The sequence below is a fragment of the Oncorhynchus tshawytscha genome, linkage group LG04 (genome assembly GCF_018296145.1).
Source record: "Oncorhynchus tshawytscha isolate Ot180627B linkage group LG04, Otsh_v2.0, whole genome shotgun sequence".
NCBI lineage: Eukaryota > Metazoa > Chordata > Actinopteri > Salmoniformes > Salmonidae > Oncorhynchus > Oncorhynchus tshawytscha.
The window spans coordinates 48,582,370-48,600,198 of NC_056432.1; the positions used below are offsets into that span (position 1 = coordinate 48,582,370).

Consider the following 17,829-nt stretch of genomic DNA (forward strand, 5'->3'; position numbering starts at 1 on the left):
AGAATATGCATATCCTTGGTTCTGTGCCTGAGCTACAGGCTGTTAGATTTGGGTAAGTCTTCAGATGGAAATTGCACAAAGTAGGGAGGGAGCTCTAAGAGGTTTTAATAAAGGCTTAAAATGAACATAATGTGCTATGGCACTCATGTCACCCTATGTCATTCTTACAGTACCAGTCAAAAGTTTGGACACACCCACTCATTCAAGGGCTTTTCTTTATTTTTACTATGTTCAACATTGTAGAATAATAGTGAAGACATCAAAACTATGAAAAAACACACATGGAATGATGTAGCAACCAAAAAAGTGTTAAACAAATCTAAATATATTTGAGATTCTTCAAAGTAGCCACCCTTTGCCTTGATGAAACCTTTGCACACTCTTGGCATTCTCTCAACCAGCTTCCCCTGGAATGCTTTTCCAACAGTTTTGAAGGATTTCCCACATATGCTGAGCAATTGGTGGCTGTTTTTCCTTCACTCTACAGTTCAACTCATCCCAAACCATCTCAATTGGGTTGAGGTTGGGTGATTGTGGTGGTCATGTCATCTGATGCAGAACTCCATCACTCTCATTCTTGGACAAATAGCCCTTACACAGACTGGAGGTGTGTTGGGTCCTTGTCTTGTTGAAAAACAAATGATAGTCCCACTAAGTACAAAGCAGATGGGAAGTCGTATCGCTGCAGAATGCTGTGGTAGTCATGCTGGTTAAGTGTGCTTTGAGTTCTAAATAAATCCCAGTGTCACCAGTAAAGCATTCCTACACCATCACACCTCCTCCTCCATGCTTCGCAGTGGAAACAACAAATGCAGAGATCATCCGTTCACCTACTCATCTGTCCTCCAGCTAGATCATTGTGCTACTCTACAGTGTGCTGTTTGTGGCTACTGTAGACCTTCTTTGCAAAATAGTGTGTTTTAATCAATTGTTTGGTGACATAAATATATTCAGTGTAGTTATATCTAAGGACAACTTTTTAAATGTTTTACAATTGACATTTTATGAAATTCACTGAGGAGGATGGTTCTCCCCTTCCTCTTCTGAGGAGCCTCAACTGGTTCCACCCTGTTATTGCTTTCCAAAAATGAAAATAATAATTTGACAATACCATCAAATGTTATGCATTTTTTGGCATCTTGTAGAGATAGAAGAGGTCAACTAAACATGTAAAAATGTTGATCAAGTTCTTTTGTTATTCACTCTTATTTGAAAAAGAATAGACTGCAAATAACTAGCTGATTCTGATAATAACATATGTCTCACTCAATAAGCACCCCCACACCATCACACCACCTCATCCATGCTTCACAGTGGGAACCACACATGCGGAGAACATCCGTTCACCTACTCTGCATCTCACAAAGACACGGCGGTTGGAACCAAAAATCTCCAATTTCGACTCATCAGACCAAAGGACAGATTACCACCAGTCTAATGTCCATTGCTCGTGTTTCTTGGCCCAAGCACGTCTCTTCTTCTTATTGGTGTCCTTTAGTAGTGGTTTCTTTACAGCAATTCGACCATGAAGGCCTGATTCACGCAGTCTTGACAGTTGATGTTGAGATGTGTCTGTTATTTGGGCTGCATTTCTGAGGCTGGTAACTCTAATGCACTTTTTTAAATTTTTAATTTTTTTTATTTCACCTTTATTTAACCAGGTAGGCTAGTTGAGAACAAGTTCTCATTTACAACTGCGACCTGGCCAAGATAAAGCATAGCAGTGTGAGCAGACAACACAGAGTTACACATGGAATAAACAATTAACAAGTCAATAACACAGTAGAAAACAAAGGGGGAGTCTATATACAATGTGTGCAAAAGGCATGAGGAGGTAGACGAATAGTTACAATTTTGCAGATTAACACTGGAGTGATAAATGATCAGATGGTCATGTACAGGTAGAGATATTGGTGTGCAAAAGAGCAGAAAAGTAAATAAATAAAAACAGTATGGGGATGAGGTAGGTGAAAATGGGTGGGCTATTTACCAATAGACTATGTACAGCTGCAGCGATCGGTTAGCTGCTCAGATAGCTGATGTTTGAAGTTGGTGAGGGAGATAAAAGTCTCCAACTTCAGCGATTTTTGCAATTCGTTCCAGTCACAGGCAGCAGAGTACTGGAACGAAAGGCGGCCAAATGAGGTGTTGGCTTTAGGGATGATCAGTGAGATACACCTGCTGGAGCGCGTGCTACGGATGGGTGTTGCCATCGTGACCAGTGAACTGAGATAAGGCGGAGCTTTACCTAGCATGGACTTGTAGATGACCTGGAGCCAGTGGGTCTGGCGACGAATATGTAGCGAGGGCCAGCCGACTAGAGCATACAAGTCGCAGTGGTGGGTGGTATAAGGTGCTTTAGTGACAAAACGGATGGCACTGTGATATACTGCATCCAGTTTGTTGAGTAGAGTGTTGGAAGCCATTTTGTAGATGACATCACCGAAGTCGAGGATTGGTAGGATAGTCAGTTTTACTAGGGTAAGCTTGGCGGCGTGAGTGAAGGAGGCTTTGTTGCGGAATAGAAAGCCGACTCTTGATTTGATTTTTGATTGGAGATGTTTGATATGAGTCTGGAAGGAGAGTTTGCAGTCTAGCCAGACACCTAGGTACTTATAGATGTCCACATATTCAAGGTCGGAACCATCCAGGGTGGTGATGCTAGTCGGGCATGCGGGTGCAGGCAGCGATCGGTTGAAAAGCATGCATTTGGTTTTACTAGCGTTTAAGAGCAGTTGGAGGCCACGGAAGGAGTGTTGTATGGCATTGAAGCTTGTTTGGAGGTTAGATAGCACAGTGTCCAATGACGGGCCGAAAGTATATAGAATGGTGTAGTCTGCGTAGAGGTGGATCAGGGAATCGCCCGCAGCAAGAGCAACATCATTGATATACACAGAGAAAAGAGTCGGCCCGAGAATGTGGCACCCCCATAGAGACTGCCAGAGGACCGGACAGCATGCCCTCCGATTTGACACACTGAACTCTGTCTGCAAAGTAATTGGTGAACCAGGCAAGGCAGTCATCCAAAAAACCGAGGCTACTGAGTCTGCCGATGAGAATATGGTGATTGACAGAGTCGAAAGCCTTGGCAAGGTCGATGAAGACGGCTGCACAGTACTGTCTTTTATCGATGGCGGTTATGATATCGTTTAGTACCTTGAGTGTGGCTGAGGTGCACCCGTGACCGGCTCGGAAGCCAGATTGCACAGCGGAGAAGGTACGGTGGGATTCGAGATGGTCAGTGACCTGTTTGTTGACTTGGCTTTCGAAGACCTTAGATAGGCAGGGCAGGATGGATATAGGTCTGTAACAGTTTGGGTCCAGGGTGTCTCCCCTTTGAAGAGGGGGATGACTGCGGCAGCTTTCCAATCCTTGGGGATCTCAGACGATATGAAAGAGAGGTTGAACAGGCTGGTAATAGGGGTTGCGACAATGGCGGCGGATAGTTTCAGAAATAGGGGTCCAGATTGTCAAGCCCAGCTGATTTGTACGGGTCCAGGTTTTGCAGCTCTTTCAGAACATCTGCTATCTGGATTTGGGTAAAGGAGAACTTGGAGAGGCTTGGCCGAGGTTGGAGTAGCCAGGCGGAAGGCATGGCCAGCCGTTGAGAAATGCTTATTGAAGTTTTCGATAATCATGGATTTATCGGTGGTGACCGTGTTACCTAGCCTCAGTGCAGTGGGCAGCTGGGAGGAGGTGCTCTTGTTCTCCATGGACTTCACAGTGTCCCAGAACTTTTTGGAGTTGGAGCTACAGGATGCAAACTTCTGCCTGAAGAAGCTGGCCTTAGCTTTCCTGACTGACTGCGTGTATTGGTTCCGGACTTCCCTGAACAGTTGCATATCACGGGGACTATTCGATGCTATTGCAGTCCGCCACAGGATGTTTTTGTGCTGGTCGAGGGCAGTCAAGTCTGGGGTGAACCAAGGACTGTATCTGTTCTTAGTTCTGCATTTTTTGAACGGAGCATGCTTATCTAAAATGGTGAGGAAGTTACTTTTAAAGAATGACCAGGCATCCTCAACTGACGGGATGAGGTCAATGTCCTTCCAGGATACCCGGGCCAGGTCGATTAGAAAGGCCTGCTCACAGAAGTGTTTTAGGGAGCGTTTGACCGTGATGAGGGGTGGTCGTTTGACTGCGGCTCCGTAGCGGATACAGGCAATGAGGCAGTGATCGCTGAGATCCTGGTTGAAGACAGCGGAGGTGTATTTGGAGGGCCAGTTGGTCAGGATGACGTCTATGAGGGTGCCCTTGTTTACAGAGTTAGGGTTGTACCTGGTGGGTTCCTTGATGATTTGTGTGAGATTGAGGGCATCTAGCTTAGATTGTAGGACTGGCGGGGTGTTAAGCATATCCCAGTTTAGGTCACCTAACAGAACAAACTCTGAGGCTAGATGGGGGCGATCAATTCACAAATGGTGTCCAGGGCACAGCTGGGGCTGAGGGGGTCGGTAGCAGGCGGCAACAGTGAGAGACTTATTTCTGGAGAGAGTAATTTTCAAAATTAGTAGTTCGAACTGTTTGGGTATGGACCTGGAAAGTATGACATTACTTTGCAGGCTATCTCTGCAGTAGACTGCAACTCCTCCCCCTTTGGCAGATCTATCTTGACGGAAGATGTTATAGTTGGGTATGGAAATCTCTGAATTTTTGGTGGCCTTCCTGAGCCAGGATTCAGACACAGCAAGGACATCAGGGTTAGCAGAGTGTGCTAGAGCAGTGAGTAAAACAAACTTAGGGAGGAGGCTTCTGATGTTGACATGCATGTAACCAAGGCTTTTACGATCACAGAAGTCAACAAATGAGGGTGCCTGGGGACATGCAGGGCCTGGGTTTACCTCCACATCACCCGCGGAACAGAGAAGGAGTAGTATGAGGGTGCGGCTAAAGGCTATCAAAACTGGTCGCCTAGAGCGTTGGGGACAGAGAATAAGAGGAGCAGGTTTCTGGGCATGGTAGAATATATTCAGGGCATAATGCGCAGACAGGGGTATGGTGGGGTGCGGGTACAGCGGAGGTAAGCCCAGGCACTGGGTGATGATGAGAGAGGTTGTATCTCTGGACATGCTGGTTGTAATGGGTGAGGTCACCGCATGTGTGGGAGGTGGGACAAAGGAGGTATCAGGGGTATGAAGAGTAGAACTAGGGGCTCCATTGTGAACTAAAACAATGATAACTAACCTGAGCAACAGTATACAAGGCATATTGACATTTGAGAGAGACTTACAGCGAGGCATACAGTAATCACAGGAGTTGAATTGGGAAAGCTAGCTAAAACAGTAGGTGAGACAACAGCTAATCAGCTAGCATAACAACAGCAGGTAAAATGGCGTTGACTAGGCAACGGGGCCGACAGATAAAACATAAACAAGCAGAATGGAGTACCGTGATTAATGGACAGTCCAGCGTGCATCAGCTATGTAGCCAAGAGATCAGTGTCCAGGGGGCAGCGGTGGATGGGGCAGGGGAGCTGGACTGGCGAGTGTTATCCAGGTTGAAAAAAGTTAACAATGACTAAATAGCTTGTAGCTAGTTAGCTGGTTGGCTTCTGGAGGTTCTTGAGTGTGTTCTAAAAATTAAAAATAATTAATTAATTAAAAATAATAGCGATTCCGTGTCACATTGGGTGAGGCAGGTTTCCGGAAAGGTATAAACAGATTTAAAAATCAAAAAGAGAAAGTGAGTATGGGTCCGGTGCGTGTTTGGGACGCGGCGATTCAGACGGTTAACAGTTCGTAGGCCCGGGCTAAACAAGCTAGCAGTTAGCAGGCCTGTGCTAACAAGCTAACAGTTCGTAGGCCCGGGCTAAAAAAGGTAGCAGTTAGCGGACCGGGGCTAGAGAAGCTAGCAGTTAGCAGGCCGAGTTTAGCAAGCAGGGAGATAGCGAGGGCTAGAGAGTTGGCCTTTGGGGACGTCGCGATGGGGTGAGTCTGTTTATTCCTCTTCATGCGGTGACATCGATAGACCGGTCGTGGGCCCGGGTATTGTAGCCCAGGAGTATGCTACGGTGGTAGTACAGGTGCGCTGGCCGGGCTAGCTTCACGCTAAGTGGGTGGAAGCGCTAGCCAGGAGTAATCATCCGGGGTTGCGGTTTAGCTAGATAGCTAGTTGTGAAGATCCAGCTGAAAAATGTTCCGTTTGCGGTGGGAATCCGGGGATGAAAAATAAATAGGTCCGTTATGCTCTGGTTAGAGTCGCGTTGTTCGAGCTGGCGAGAGCTTTCCGAGCTAAAGGTTAGCTGAAGACCGGTTAGCTGAAGACCGCTAGCATAGCTGGTGGTTAGCTGGCTAGCTTCAGTTGAGGGGTTCCGGTTCCGAAGTAAATATAAATACTTTAGGAAAAATAGCTACATTGGGTGAGGCGGGTTGCAGGAGAGTATTTGGAAGCTTAGGTTTAGCAAAATGTTTTTGAAGAGACATGCTAAGAAAAATATGTAAAAAATGAAAAATATACGATATATACAAGGGACACGAGACAGGACGACTTACTGCTTATCCTCAGCAGCAGAGGTAACTCTGAATTTCCTTTCCTGTGGCGGCCCTCATGGGAGCCAGTTTCATCATAGCGCTCTATGGTTTTTGTGACTGCACTTGAAGAAACTTTAAAAATTCTTCAAATTTCCTGCATTGACTGACCTGTCTTAAAGTAATGATGGACTGTCGATTATTTTTGCTTATTTGAGCTGTTCTTGCCATAATATGGACTTGGTATTTTACCAAATAGGGTAATCTTCTCCATACCACTCCTACCTTGTCACAACACAACTGATTGGCTCAAACGCATTAAGAAGGACAGAAATTCTACAAATTACCTTTCAATAATGCACACCTGTTAATTGAAATGCATTCCAGGTGATTACCTCATGAAGCTGGTTGAGAGAAGGCCAAGAGTGTGCAAATCTATCATCAAGACAAAGGTTGGCTACTTTGAAGAGTCTCAAATATTTGTTTAACACTTTTTTGTTTACTACATCGTTCCATATGTGTTATTTCATAATTTTGATGTCTTCACTATTATTCTACAATGTAGAAAATAGTAAAAATAAAGAAAAACCCTGGATTGAGAAGGTGTGTTCAAACTTTTGACTGGTATGAGGGGCTTACGTAGTGTTCTCTTTGACCTAAATCTCCTATCAGATTGTGCCTTGACAGTACTATGTCACCCTATGTAATTCTAAAGTCAGTGTTATGACAAGATTATGCATTGTGAGTGCTTACCTGTTGTCTCTCCCTGGCCAGGCACTCTCTCTCCCAGCGCTGCTGGTCCTGTCTCAGCCTCCCCTGTAGCTTCTGAATCCCCTCCACCTCCTCTCTCCTCCTTTCCACACTCATCCTCTCTACCTCCTCCTTTTTCTTCTCAGTACTCCGCTGTTTCTCCTGCTCCTGGGCCACATTGCCATGGAGACAGGAGGGGGTGTGTGGGAGCGGGTGCTCTAGCTCCAGTAGGAGGAGCTTTTGAACCTCATACCAGCTGTCCTGGATGGTCACAGCTGCCTGCACACACCAATACATGGTATTTACAAACAGACCCTTTGGTGTAGGCGGATCTGAATTTATCAAAATAGGTTTAAGTAATTTGGTGATGGCTATAAGTAGCCTTCCAGGCTAAGGGATGCTACCGCCAGGTGGTTGTTTGGGCACTAGGGTTAAAGAGTGTGTGACGTTTCTCACCTGCAGACTGTAGAGCAGCTGGGTCAGGCTCTGGACACTCTCTGCCACCTGCAGGATAAAATATGCCATTACAAGAGGACAGACAAAACTATGAAATCTGTTGGCACTCCTTTGCCACACACACACACACACACACACACACACACACACACACACGTTCTATCCTCGTGGTGACCTAAAATTAACTTCTATTCAAAATGATATTTTCCTTAACCTTTAACACTAAACCTAACTCTTACCACTGACCTTAACCCGTAACCCGAATCTAAACCCTAAACCTAAACCAAACCCTTAACCCTAACCACTAACCCTTATCCTAATTGTAAATCTAATCCTAATTGTAACCATAACCCCTAAGCTAAAAATAGTCTTTGTCATCAAGGGGACATGAGAAATGTCCCCAAGAGGGAGAATTTTTTCTTGTTTGACATTTTGGGATTTTAGGTCCCCACAAGGACCCACACCTATCCACACACACCTTCATTGGTGCTCCATTGGTGTCTCTTCTCCTCAGCTCGGTTATAGAGTGCCACAAGATGGTGTCTGGCCCTGCCCACTCGCCATCCGACACCAGAGAGGCCGAGCTCACACTGCTCGGATAGTCCACTACAGTAAGAGGACACCAAAAACAGTCCATTTAAAGAAACAGTTCATGATTATAGTAGAATCGAACACTTTTGACATTCTTTCTATTTTGGGGTAAACTATTCCTTTACTGTGTGGTTGTGTGCCTCATACTCACTCTCTGTAGGTGATTCCTGGGTAATTCCATAGTCGTTGGGGGTCGTGGTTAGGGTTAGAGTTAGGGGGTTATTAGGGTTAGGGTTAGTGTATTGACTCACACTCAGCAGGTGACTCCTGGATCCTGCAATGGCTGTTGTAGCTGCAGTACTCTGGGACTCTGACAGGGGGGCTGTGGCTGGTCTCAGTGTGGGCCTCACTGGCCTGCAAGGTAGACATCAGCTTCTCCGCTGCATACAAAGAGAGCGCGAGAGAGAACAAGAGAGCGAGCGAGGAAAGAGAGAAGAGATATCTCTCAATATACTCTCTAATATAAAAGGAGAGGATGCAGCGCCTGCGTGTGTGGTTCTCACCCTCTTTGAGTGCAGCTGTGAGTAGTGCAGTGGTCTGCGGTGGCATTTGAGCATCAGGGTCTGGTTGGACCAGTAGGTGGTGCTGTGGCAGGGGCTCTGGTGTATGAAGGGTTAACTCTGTCAGCTCGGCATACAGCTGTAGCTTCTCCTCCAGACCACTGCAGATACGCTGGTCCTGACTTGCCAGGGTGTCTGAAAGAACGATATAGATCATGGATCACACTCAGTTTAAAGGGAAGTCCTGTAAATTGCAACATAATATTGGATGGTTCCTCAACCTGAATTTGGTCTATTGGCCAGGAGAAAATGTAATCTATGGTAATAAAGTCAGCTGAAGTTTGTAATGGCTATTTATAAGAAAATCAATTTTTTGGGGGAAAAACGCTACAAAGTGTCTGAAATGGAAATGGTTAAGTACATGCTGAATGTGTAGGGATGACTGATGTCTTACCTTGGAGTTTGTAGATCTTCTGAACTCTCAGCTCAGTGTTCCGTCTGACCTCAGTCTCAACACTTCTCTCTTCCTCCTCCTCAGGACAACTAACACACAGCACAGGGGATTAGGGACAAAATCATCCACACACACACGCACGCACGCACGCACACACACACACACACACACACACACACACACACACACACACACACACACACACACACACACACACACACACACACACACACACACACACACACACGCTCTGTTTGGCTCAGTCGGTAGAGCATAGCACTTGAAACGCCAATAGTCGTGGGTTTGATTCCCGCTGGGGCCACCATTATGTAAAATGTGTGACTGTATGTCACTTTGGATAAAAGTGTCTGCTAAATGGCTTATTATTGTTATATTATCAACACACAAACACTCACACACACTCCTCACCTCTCTACGGCCCGTCGTATGTGTCTCATCCAGGCGTTCCTCTCTTCTTTCGAGAAGGTGTGAACCTCGTACATCTCAGGCCCCACTGAGGAGGCAGAGATTAGGAACATCCCTCTCTCCTCATTGGCTACCTCTCTCACAATTAGCTTCTGCAGGGAGATGACTGGGGGCTTCTGGTCCTGGAGAGGGACAGTTTAAATAAGGTCATTTTCCGGGAAAGAACACTACTGGCATCCTGTCTGACTGATGGTTCTCCCTGGCTCCCTGTTTAGTTGAATAGTTCTTCATTTTTTCATTCTCCTTTTTTGTTTTGTCTACTTTTCAGCCTGTTCTCTGTGAAGTACCGGAGTTCTGCAAAATTTTTTTGGGGTAAACAGCTAAATGATGGGGTTGGAGAAGTGTATAGACTCTTAAATTCATAGACGGAACTATGGATGCAAGGACTGACCATACATGACATTAAAATGATAGTACCAATCCCAGTTTAGCCCTTTAAAACCTGTTACGGCTAGACGTTCCGCTAGCGGAACCCCTCGACAACATTCGGTGAAATGGCAGAGCGCCAAATTCAAATAAATTACTGTAAATATTAAACTTTCATGAAATCACACATGCAATACACCAAATTAAGGCTACACTTGTTGTTAATCCAGCCAACATGTCAGATTTCAAAAACTCAGAAATAGCGATATAATTCATGCCTTACCTTTGAAGAACTTATTTTGTTGGCATTCCAAAATGTCCGATAAACATCACAAACGGTCCTTTTGTTCGAAAAATTCAGAAAATTTCCATTTATTTGGTACGTTTGATCCAGAAAAACACTGGTTCCAACTCGTGCAACATGACTACAAAATATCTAAGTTACCTGTAAACTTGTTCCAAACATTTCAAACTTTCCTAATACAACTTTAGGTATTGTTAAACGTAAATAATCGATCAAATTTAAGATGGGATATTACTGTGTTCAAAAGCGGACGAAAACAAAGTGGAGCGTGCTTTCAGGTCGCGCGCCCCAACCACAACAATACACTAGACTCGACCCTCGTTCTGAACAGCCCTACTTCTTAATTTCTCAAAGGAAAAACATCAACCAATTTCTAAAGACTGTTGACATCTAGTGGAAGTGATAGGAACTGCAAGCAAGAGCCAGAGAAATCTAGATCCATAGAGAAAACCCATTGAAAAGAGAGTGACCTCAATTTCTTTTCCCTGGATGGATTTTTCTCAGGTTTTTGCCTGTCATATCAGTTCTGTTATACTCACAGACATTATTTTAACAGTTTTTGAAACGTTAGAGTGTTTTCTATCGAAATCTACCAATTATATGCATATCTTAGCTTCTGGGCCTAAGTAGCGGGCAGTTTACTTTGGGCACGCTTTTCATCCAGACGTGAAAATACTGCCCACAAGCCCGAAGAGTTTAAATTGCTCTTATGCCATGTACAGTTCATTTGGAAAGTATTCAGACCCCTCCCCCTTTCCCACATTGTGTTACTTTACATCCTTATTCTAAAATTGATTAAATAAATATTTTTCCTCATAATACTCCATAATGACAAAGCGAAAACAGGTTTTTAGAAACGTTTTCAAATGTATTACAAAGTAAAAACAGAAATACTTTATTTCCATAAGTATTCAGACCCTTTGCTAAGGGACTCGAAATTGAGCTCAGGTGCATCCTCTTTCCATTGATCATCTTTGAGATGTTTCTACAACTTGGAGTCCACCTGTGGTAAGCTCTATTTATTGGACATGATTTGGAATGGCACATTCGTAGATCTCCGAGACAGGATTGTGTCGAGGCATAGATCTGGGGAAGGGTACCAAGACATTTATGCAGCATTGAAGGTCCCCAAGAACACAGTGGCCTCCATCATTCTTAAATGCAAGAAGTTTGGAACCACCAAGACTCTTCCTAGAGCTGGCTGCCCGGCCAAACTGAGCAATCGGGAGAGAAAGGTCTTTGCCAGGGAGGTGATCAAGAACTCGATGGTCACTCTGACAGAGCTCCAGAGTTCCTCTATGGAGATGGGAGAACCTTCCAGAAGGACAACGATCTCTGCAGCATTCCACCAATCAGGCCTTTATGGTAGCGTGGCCAGACGGAAGCCACTCCTCAGTAAAAGGCACAACAGCCCACTTCGAGTTTGCCAAAAGGCACCTAAAGGACTCACCACCATGAGAAACAAGATTCCCTGGTCTGATGAAACCAAGATTGAACTCTTTGGCCTGAATGCCAAGCATCACGTCTAGAGGAAACCTGGCACCATCCCTCCGGTGATGCATAGTGGTGGCAGCATCATGTTGTGGGGATGTTTTTACAGCAGCAGGGACTGGGAGATTAGTCAGGTTGAGGGAAAGATGAATGGAGCAAAGTACAGCGAGATCCTTGATGAAAACCTGCTCCACAGCGCTCAAGACCTCGGAAGATGAACCTTTGGCCCAGTCTAATAGGAGAAAGACCCTATGCAGATAGCCAAGAAAATGCAAGAGTAGCTTCACGACAAGTCTCTGAATGTCCTTGAGTGGTCCAGCCAGAGCCCGTACTTGAACCCAATTGAACATCTCTGGAGAGACCTGTAAAGGGAGTAGTACACAGCGTTGTTCCAGATCTTCAGTTTCTTGAAAATTTCTCGCAAGGTATAGCCTTCATTTTTCAGAACAAGAATAGACTGACGAGTTTCAGAAGAAAGTGCTTTGTTTCTGGCCATTTTGAGCCTGTAATCGAACCCACAAATGCTGATGCTCCAGATACTCAACTAGTCTAAAGAAGGACAGTTTTATTGCTTCTTTAATCAGAACAACAATTTTCAGCTGTGCTAACATAATTGCAAAAGGGTTTTCTAATGATCAATTAGCCTTTTAAAATGATAAACTTGGATTAGCTAACACAACGTGCCATTGGAACACAGGAGTGATGGTTGCTGATAAGGGGCCTCTGTATGCCTATGTAGATATTCCATTTAAAAAATATGCCGTTTCCAGCTACAATAGTCATTTACAACATTAACAATGTCTACACTGTATTTCTGATCAATTTGATGTTATTTTAATGGACAAATTCTTTTGTTTTTCTTTCAAAAACAAGGACATTTCTAAGTGACCCCAAACTTTTGAACGGTAATGTAAGTGTCGAGATGGTGCGTTAAATCCCTGACGAAGACAATGTATCCCATTGAATCCATTCCAGCCATTACAGGGATGTGTTTGAGAGGTCATTACAAACATTGATGGGAAAAAAAATCGACAGGCACAAGCAAAAGAATGAAAGAGTCGCAGGAGTAAAATGGAAGCAATCAAGCCAGTGTTACAAGTGGATTTTGCACCCCTCAAACACAGGAAATAGATGGCTAAAAAAGACAGACCCTCGGGTGGGTGGGGCATGCGCGATGCCAGTTAGAGGTAGTTTCGCGAGCCAATCATGCTAGCATGCTAGCTGTCCCCATATACTTCCAGTCATTGTGCTAACACTAATGAATTCATCTGACTCTGGGGAAGTAGGCAAAGGGCTTGATTGTCAAAATCCCGAAGCATCCCCTTAACAAATCCTTTTTGTTACTTTTTTGGGGATTTTTTAGGTATGTAATCTAATTGCAGATAAGGCACGGGGTAATGAAATAATGAATGAAGTGTAATGTAACGAGATTGACCAAACTGGCATACCACGGCAGCAAATATGAGTCTCTGGTCCTTCTCCTGCAGGAACACCAGGACATCAGTCAGCAGCAGAGCCAGGGTGTCTGCAGAGAGAGTGGGTGAGGGAGAGTGTTAGACTAGACACTGTTGCGACCTAGGTTGGTGCCGCAGTATAAGCCACTGCCTCTGGAATGCATTCCGCTGCAGCATGGGTTCGAAATCGGGCCACTGCTATTTCAGAAACTCTCTCCTCTATCTTTCCACTTGATCTATCATATAAAAAGAGTGGGACTGCCACATTCCAAAAAAGAAAAAGAACAGAAAAAATAAATAATGTTATACACACACAGTGACCTCACCCTACCTTTCAGTCGTCCTGTAGCGGTTTTCCAGTAGACAAGTCCCTTGTGCTGCAGCTCCCTCTGTTGGTGTTTTCCTAGCAGGTCGTCCTTGCGGAACACCTCGCCGCTCTTCAGCTTGGAAAGGCTCTTGTTCTCCACGCGGCTCAACACCTCCTGCAGCTCCTGGGCTTTCTCGTACTTGCTCACACTCGTGTCCACTGCAGTGATGATGTCACGCACCTGAGTGAGTGCCTGCGACAGCTCAGTGTGCTCCTCACTGCCCTCTGGAGGTAGAAGGAACAAAACGCATCAATTCAGCGGCTAAAAACGATCTATACTGGCATACTTGACAAAGTTTCATTGTATAGTTGTATACATAGTGCAAAGAAGCACATACTTTCTCTCTCATGCTCTCTCCCCCTCTTGCTTTTATGCTCTCTCTCTCTCTCTCTCAATTTTGCTCTCTCTCTCTGTCTCTCCCTCCCTCCTTCCCCCCTCTTTGTAACTGACCGGGTGTATAGTGCAGTATCCTCTCCAGTAGTACAGGGTACTTGGTGATGCGCTGAGTCACTAACAGGATGAACTCTGGCACCTCCCTTCTTCTGACCAGAGAGTTGTTACTCTGTTGCTGAAGAAGAGACAACAACTGGTGTGTGTTGAGTGAAAGATAGACATTTTAAAGAGGAGCAGTTGCCAAACAACTTTTCCAGTTAAAAACGTCCTCAGTGGCATCGGTAGTCATAAGAAAAGTGTAATAACACACACAAAACCAAGGTAAAATCATCCTGTTCAGTCCCTCCTTAAGGACATTATTGACCAAACATAAAAACCAAGTTGGACTAAAAAAGAAAGCTTCCATCAGAAACATACTTTGAGAAACACCTGGAACTTCTTGTTCTGCTGCTGCAGCTCTTTGAAGACTTTGACAGCCTCCGTGTGGTGACTACAAAACTCTCCGTACACTTGCTTCATCTTCACAGCGTTGTCTTCTGAGAACTAACAACAGAAATAGGGAATATGAATAGGCCTTGAGCTGTCCAGAAGTGTGTAAATGTGGTGTTTGTATGATGTGGTGTTTGTGTTTGTATGTTAACAGTGAATGTGCATTTGTGAGTAATAAGCATACATGCATGTGCTTGCATCTGTTGTTGTGTATGCGTGTCAACCTGTTGCAACAGTATATCCCCTATACTGTGGATGCAGTAGTTGTGTGGGTGTCCGGGCTGGGCTGAAGCGTATCGCCGCTCCTGTAGAGATCCAAAGAGATTCCTGTGGAAGAGCAGGAGAGGATCCAGACAGGGAAAGATGCGAGCCACACACTCCCAGTCCAGTTGGAGCTCATCCAGCATCCCTCGACGAAACACCTCGGACATCACCGTCAGTGTCTGGATGTGGTGCAACTCTGTCTGCATCAGCTCTACACGGGGAGAGAGAGAGACAGACAGAGAGAGGATTATGTATAAATGCTTGTTCACGCACATACACACACAGGTGCACATGCACAAACACATGCACACACACACACATCAACACACCGTAGATATGAGACACTGAAATGTGTTCCCATTCCTTTGTCATGGGTACATGACCATTGTACATACACACACTCTCACACACACACACTAACACACCGTAGATGACATCCTGACGTTTGACGGTGTGTTTGTCGTGTTTTCTGCAGAACTCAGTTGTGACGGCCAGACTCCAGGACTCCACCTCAAACCCCACCAGGTCAGCCGATAGGTCGCTGAGCAGGGGGGTGTCGACCGACTCTGATGGAGATAGGTCAAATTATTAGGAAAGGCACTGCAATAGACTAGCGTCCTGTCTAGGGGTGTATTTGTGCTTTCAGCTGCCTCACACTACAGAAACAGGAGATGGAACAGAGACAGATCATGCCCTATGGGCCATTCTGGCTTGGACAAGGCTCCATCTGAGAAACTTAACACACACTTCTGCTGTTGAATCTTGTCTGTTTTGTATGTTTACAGTATGTGTTGATGATGTACTTTAATAGGTCTGGTCCTTCTAATACCCTGGTGTTGTGCAGTTGTACAGTTCAAGCCATTACCCTGTGTGGTGAGATGGTAGTCTGTGGATGATGCGGTCCCTGTGACCTGTACCCCCTCTTCATTAAGGGAGCAGCTGTTCCACACGTCACTGTCCACACTGACCCCCACAGCATCCTTCAAGCTCCTAGAGAGAGCGAGACGGGATCTATTAGTGAAGCTGGAGAGACCTGTGCAGTGTGTGTGTGTGTGTGTGTACTCACCTGTCTGTAGACTCAGAGGGGCTCTTAGATAGGGGAGCAGTCATATATTTTCTGCCTCGGGGCAGCATGGTGAGGAGGGAGGAGGAAGAGGTGAGGGAGGCAGGGGAACCCTCCCTCATCACTGAATATGGGGGGGACAGGAGAGAGAGGGGGAAGAAAAGGGAACATGTCAAAGATGACAACATTCACCCAGCTCCATTGGAGTTGTATATAACAACAACAATTCTACTAATTGTGTTTCAAATGATCAAAACTGAGAATGTTTCCTTCAGTCACCTGATCTGACCTTGACTTCTTAACTTGACCTCTGTGTCACAAACACCCATAACAGGGACAAAGCCTCACACTGTAGTTATAGCGCATTGGCGCATTCATTCAGTGTGTGAGAAATGCTCAATGTCCTCACACTGCAGGCACACGCACCTGGCCCCCATTAAACTTTAACACATTATCAGAGAGGAGGAGGGAGGAAGGGGGAGGGAGGGAGAAGGTATACCTAACTTACTCGGCAGGAGAGATGAAGGAGAAGAGGAGGAGGATGTTGATGAATGGAGATAGCAGAGGAGAGGAGGAATGGCAAACTTACTGTGTGGGAGAGATTTGGACTTTAACATCGCCACATTCTTCTCCAGAGGCCTCTGAGGACAGGATAATCAAATCAAGATTTATTAGTAGCACTTACTTAGTAGTTCATTATCAGTACATCTAATAGCCTTCTCTAATTTGCACATGAGATTGACTTATCAGTATGGGGGTGGTCCCGATAAATCTGTAGTTTATCATATGCAGTGGCGACGCGTCATTCAGGGCAGGTGGGGAATGTTATTTTGCCATTAATATGTGTCACATATCAGTTTGCAAAATAATAATTGTGTTCATAAAGCCGCACACAAACTAGGTGTCTTTTTTGCTTTCATGGGTAAGGCAGCTCAAAAATGCTGGTGTTTCAGCCTAGCTCAGTGCTTTCTGTGTTGGTGGGGCAGCCAGTGGAAAATACAAAGCGTAGGGGTTGGTAAAGGAAGAACCCCATGAAATGGACAAAAATGAATGGCATCTATTGGCATTGGGCCAACCATACACACAATCGCAAATACCACTCAATTGGGTGGTGGTCAAAAACATATTGCAAGATGAACATGTCAAATGCCAGGTGTTATAAACCAAAAATACAAAAGCTGGCGAGCGCGCTCCGCCGTAGGATTTCATATATGAAATGGTCAGAAAGTCAGGTCTCAAACGTGAAATCTTCAAAATTAAAAAAATACATTTTACCTCGTAAAAAGTGTGTTTTGGACCATTTTTTGAAATTTTTTCAATTTTTTCCTTTTTCTACGTCTTCCCTAAGGTGTCTACAGCCTTTAGACGTAGTTTCACGCCTTTATGTTGAAGAATGAGCGTAAACGAGCACATTGCGTAAGTGGCCAGCTGATGGCTCTCAGAGTGATTCTTGCGTAAAAGAGAGAGGTAGCCATTTTTCCTCCCGGTCCTACTGAAAAGCCAACTGTCCCGGTTGATATATTATCGAATAGATATTTGAAAAACACCTTGAGGATTGATTATAAAAAATGTTTGCCATGTTTCTGTCGATATTATGGATATAATTTGGAAATTTTTTCGCCGTTGTCGTGACCGCTATTTCTGGTGGATTTCTGAACATAACGTGACAAACTAACTGAGGTATTTTGGGTATAAAAATAATCTTTATGGAACAAAAGGAACATTTGCTGTCTAACTGGGAGTCTCGTCAGTGAAAACATCCGAAGATCATTAAAGGTAAATGGTTAATTTGACTGCTTTTCTGCTTTTCGTGACCAAGCTTCCTGCTGCTAGCTGGACATAATGCTATGCTAGGCTATCGATAAACTTACACAAACGCTTGTCTTGCTATCGCTGTAAAACATAATTTCAAAATCTGAGACGACAGGGTGAT

General features: G+C 44.8%; 1 protein-coding gene across 2 annotated transcripts in view; it reads right to left on the bottom strand.

The window, feature by feature from the left end:
- LOC112249548 (rho guanine nucleotide exchange factor 28) overlaps positions 1 to 17,829 on the bottom strand; it is a 51,114-nt gene that overhangs the window by 8,260 nt on the left and 25,025 nt on the right. For both annotated transcript variants that reach the window (XM_024419351.2, XM_042320840.1), the window contains 16 exons: positions 16,486 to 16,537; positions 15,900 to 16,020; positions 15,699 to 15,823; positions 15,259 to 15,399; positions 14,794 to 15,044; positions 14,498 to 14,623; positions 14,138 to 14,255; positions 13,651 to 13,911; positions 13,314 to 13,390; positions 9,648 to 9,826; positions 9,219 to 9,307; positions 8,768 to 8,959; positions 8,516 to 8,644; positions 8,152 to 8,279; positions 7,674 to 7,721; positions 7,221 to 7,496 (listed from right to left, as the gene is read on the bottom strand). In XM_024419351.2, the coding sequence (XP_024275119.2) occupies positions 7,221 to 7,496; positions 7,674 to 7,721; positions 8,152 to 8,279; positions 8,516 to 8,644; positions 8,768 to 8,959; positions 9,219 to 9,307; positions 9,648 to 9,826; positions 13,314 to 13,390; positions 13,651 to 13,911; positions 14,138 to 14,255; positions 14,498 to 14,623; positions 14,794 to 15,044; positions 15,259 to 15,399; positions 15,699 to 15,823; positions 15,900 to 16,020; positions 16,486 to 16,537 (2,313 nt within the window). The remainder of the gene's footprint in view (positions 1 to 7,220; positions 7,497 to 7,673; positions 7,722 to 8,151; positions 8,280 to 8,515; positions 8,645 to 8,767; positions 8,960 to 9,218; positions 9,308 to 9,647; positions 9,827 to 13,313; positions 13,391 to 13,650; positions 13,912 to 14,137; positions 14,256 to 14,497; positions 14,624 to 14,793; positions 15,045 to 15,258; positions 15,400 to 15,698; positions 15,824 to 15,899; positions 16,021 to 16,485; positions 16,538 to 17,829) is intronic.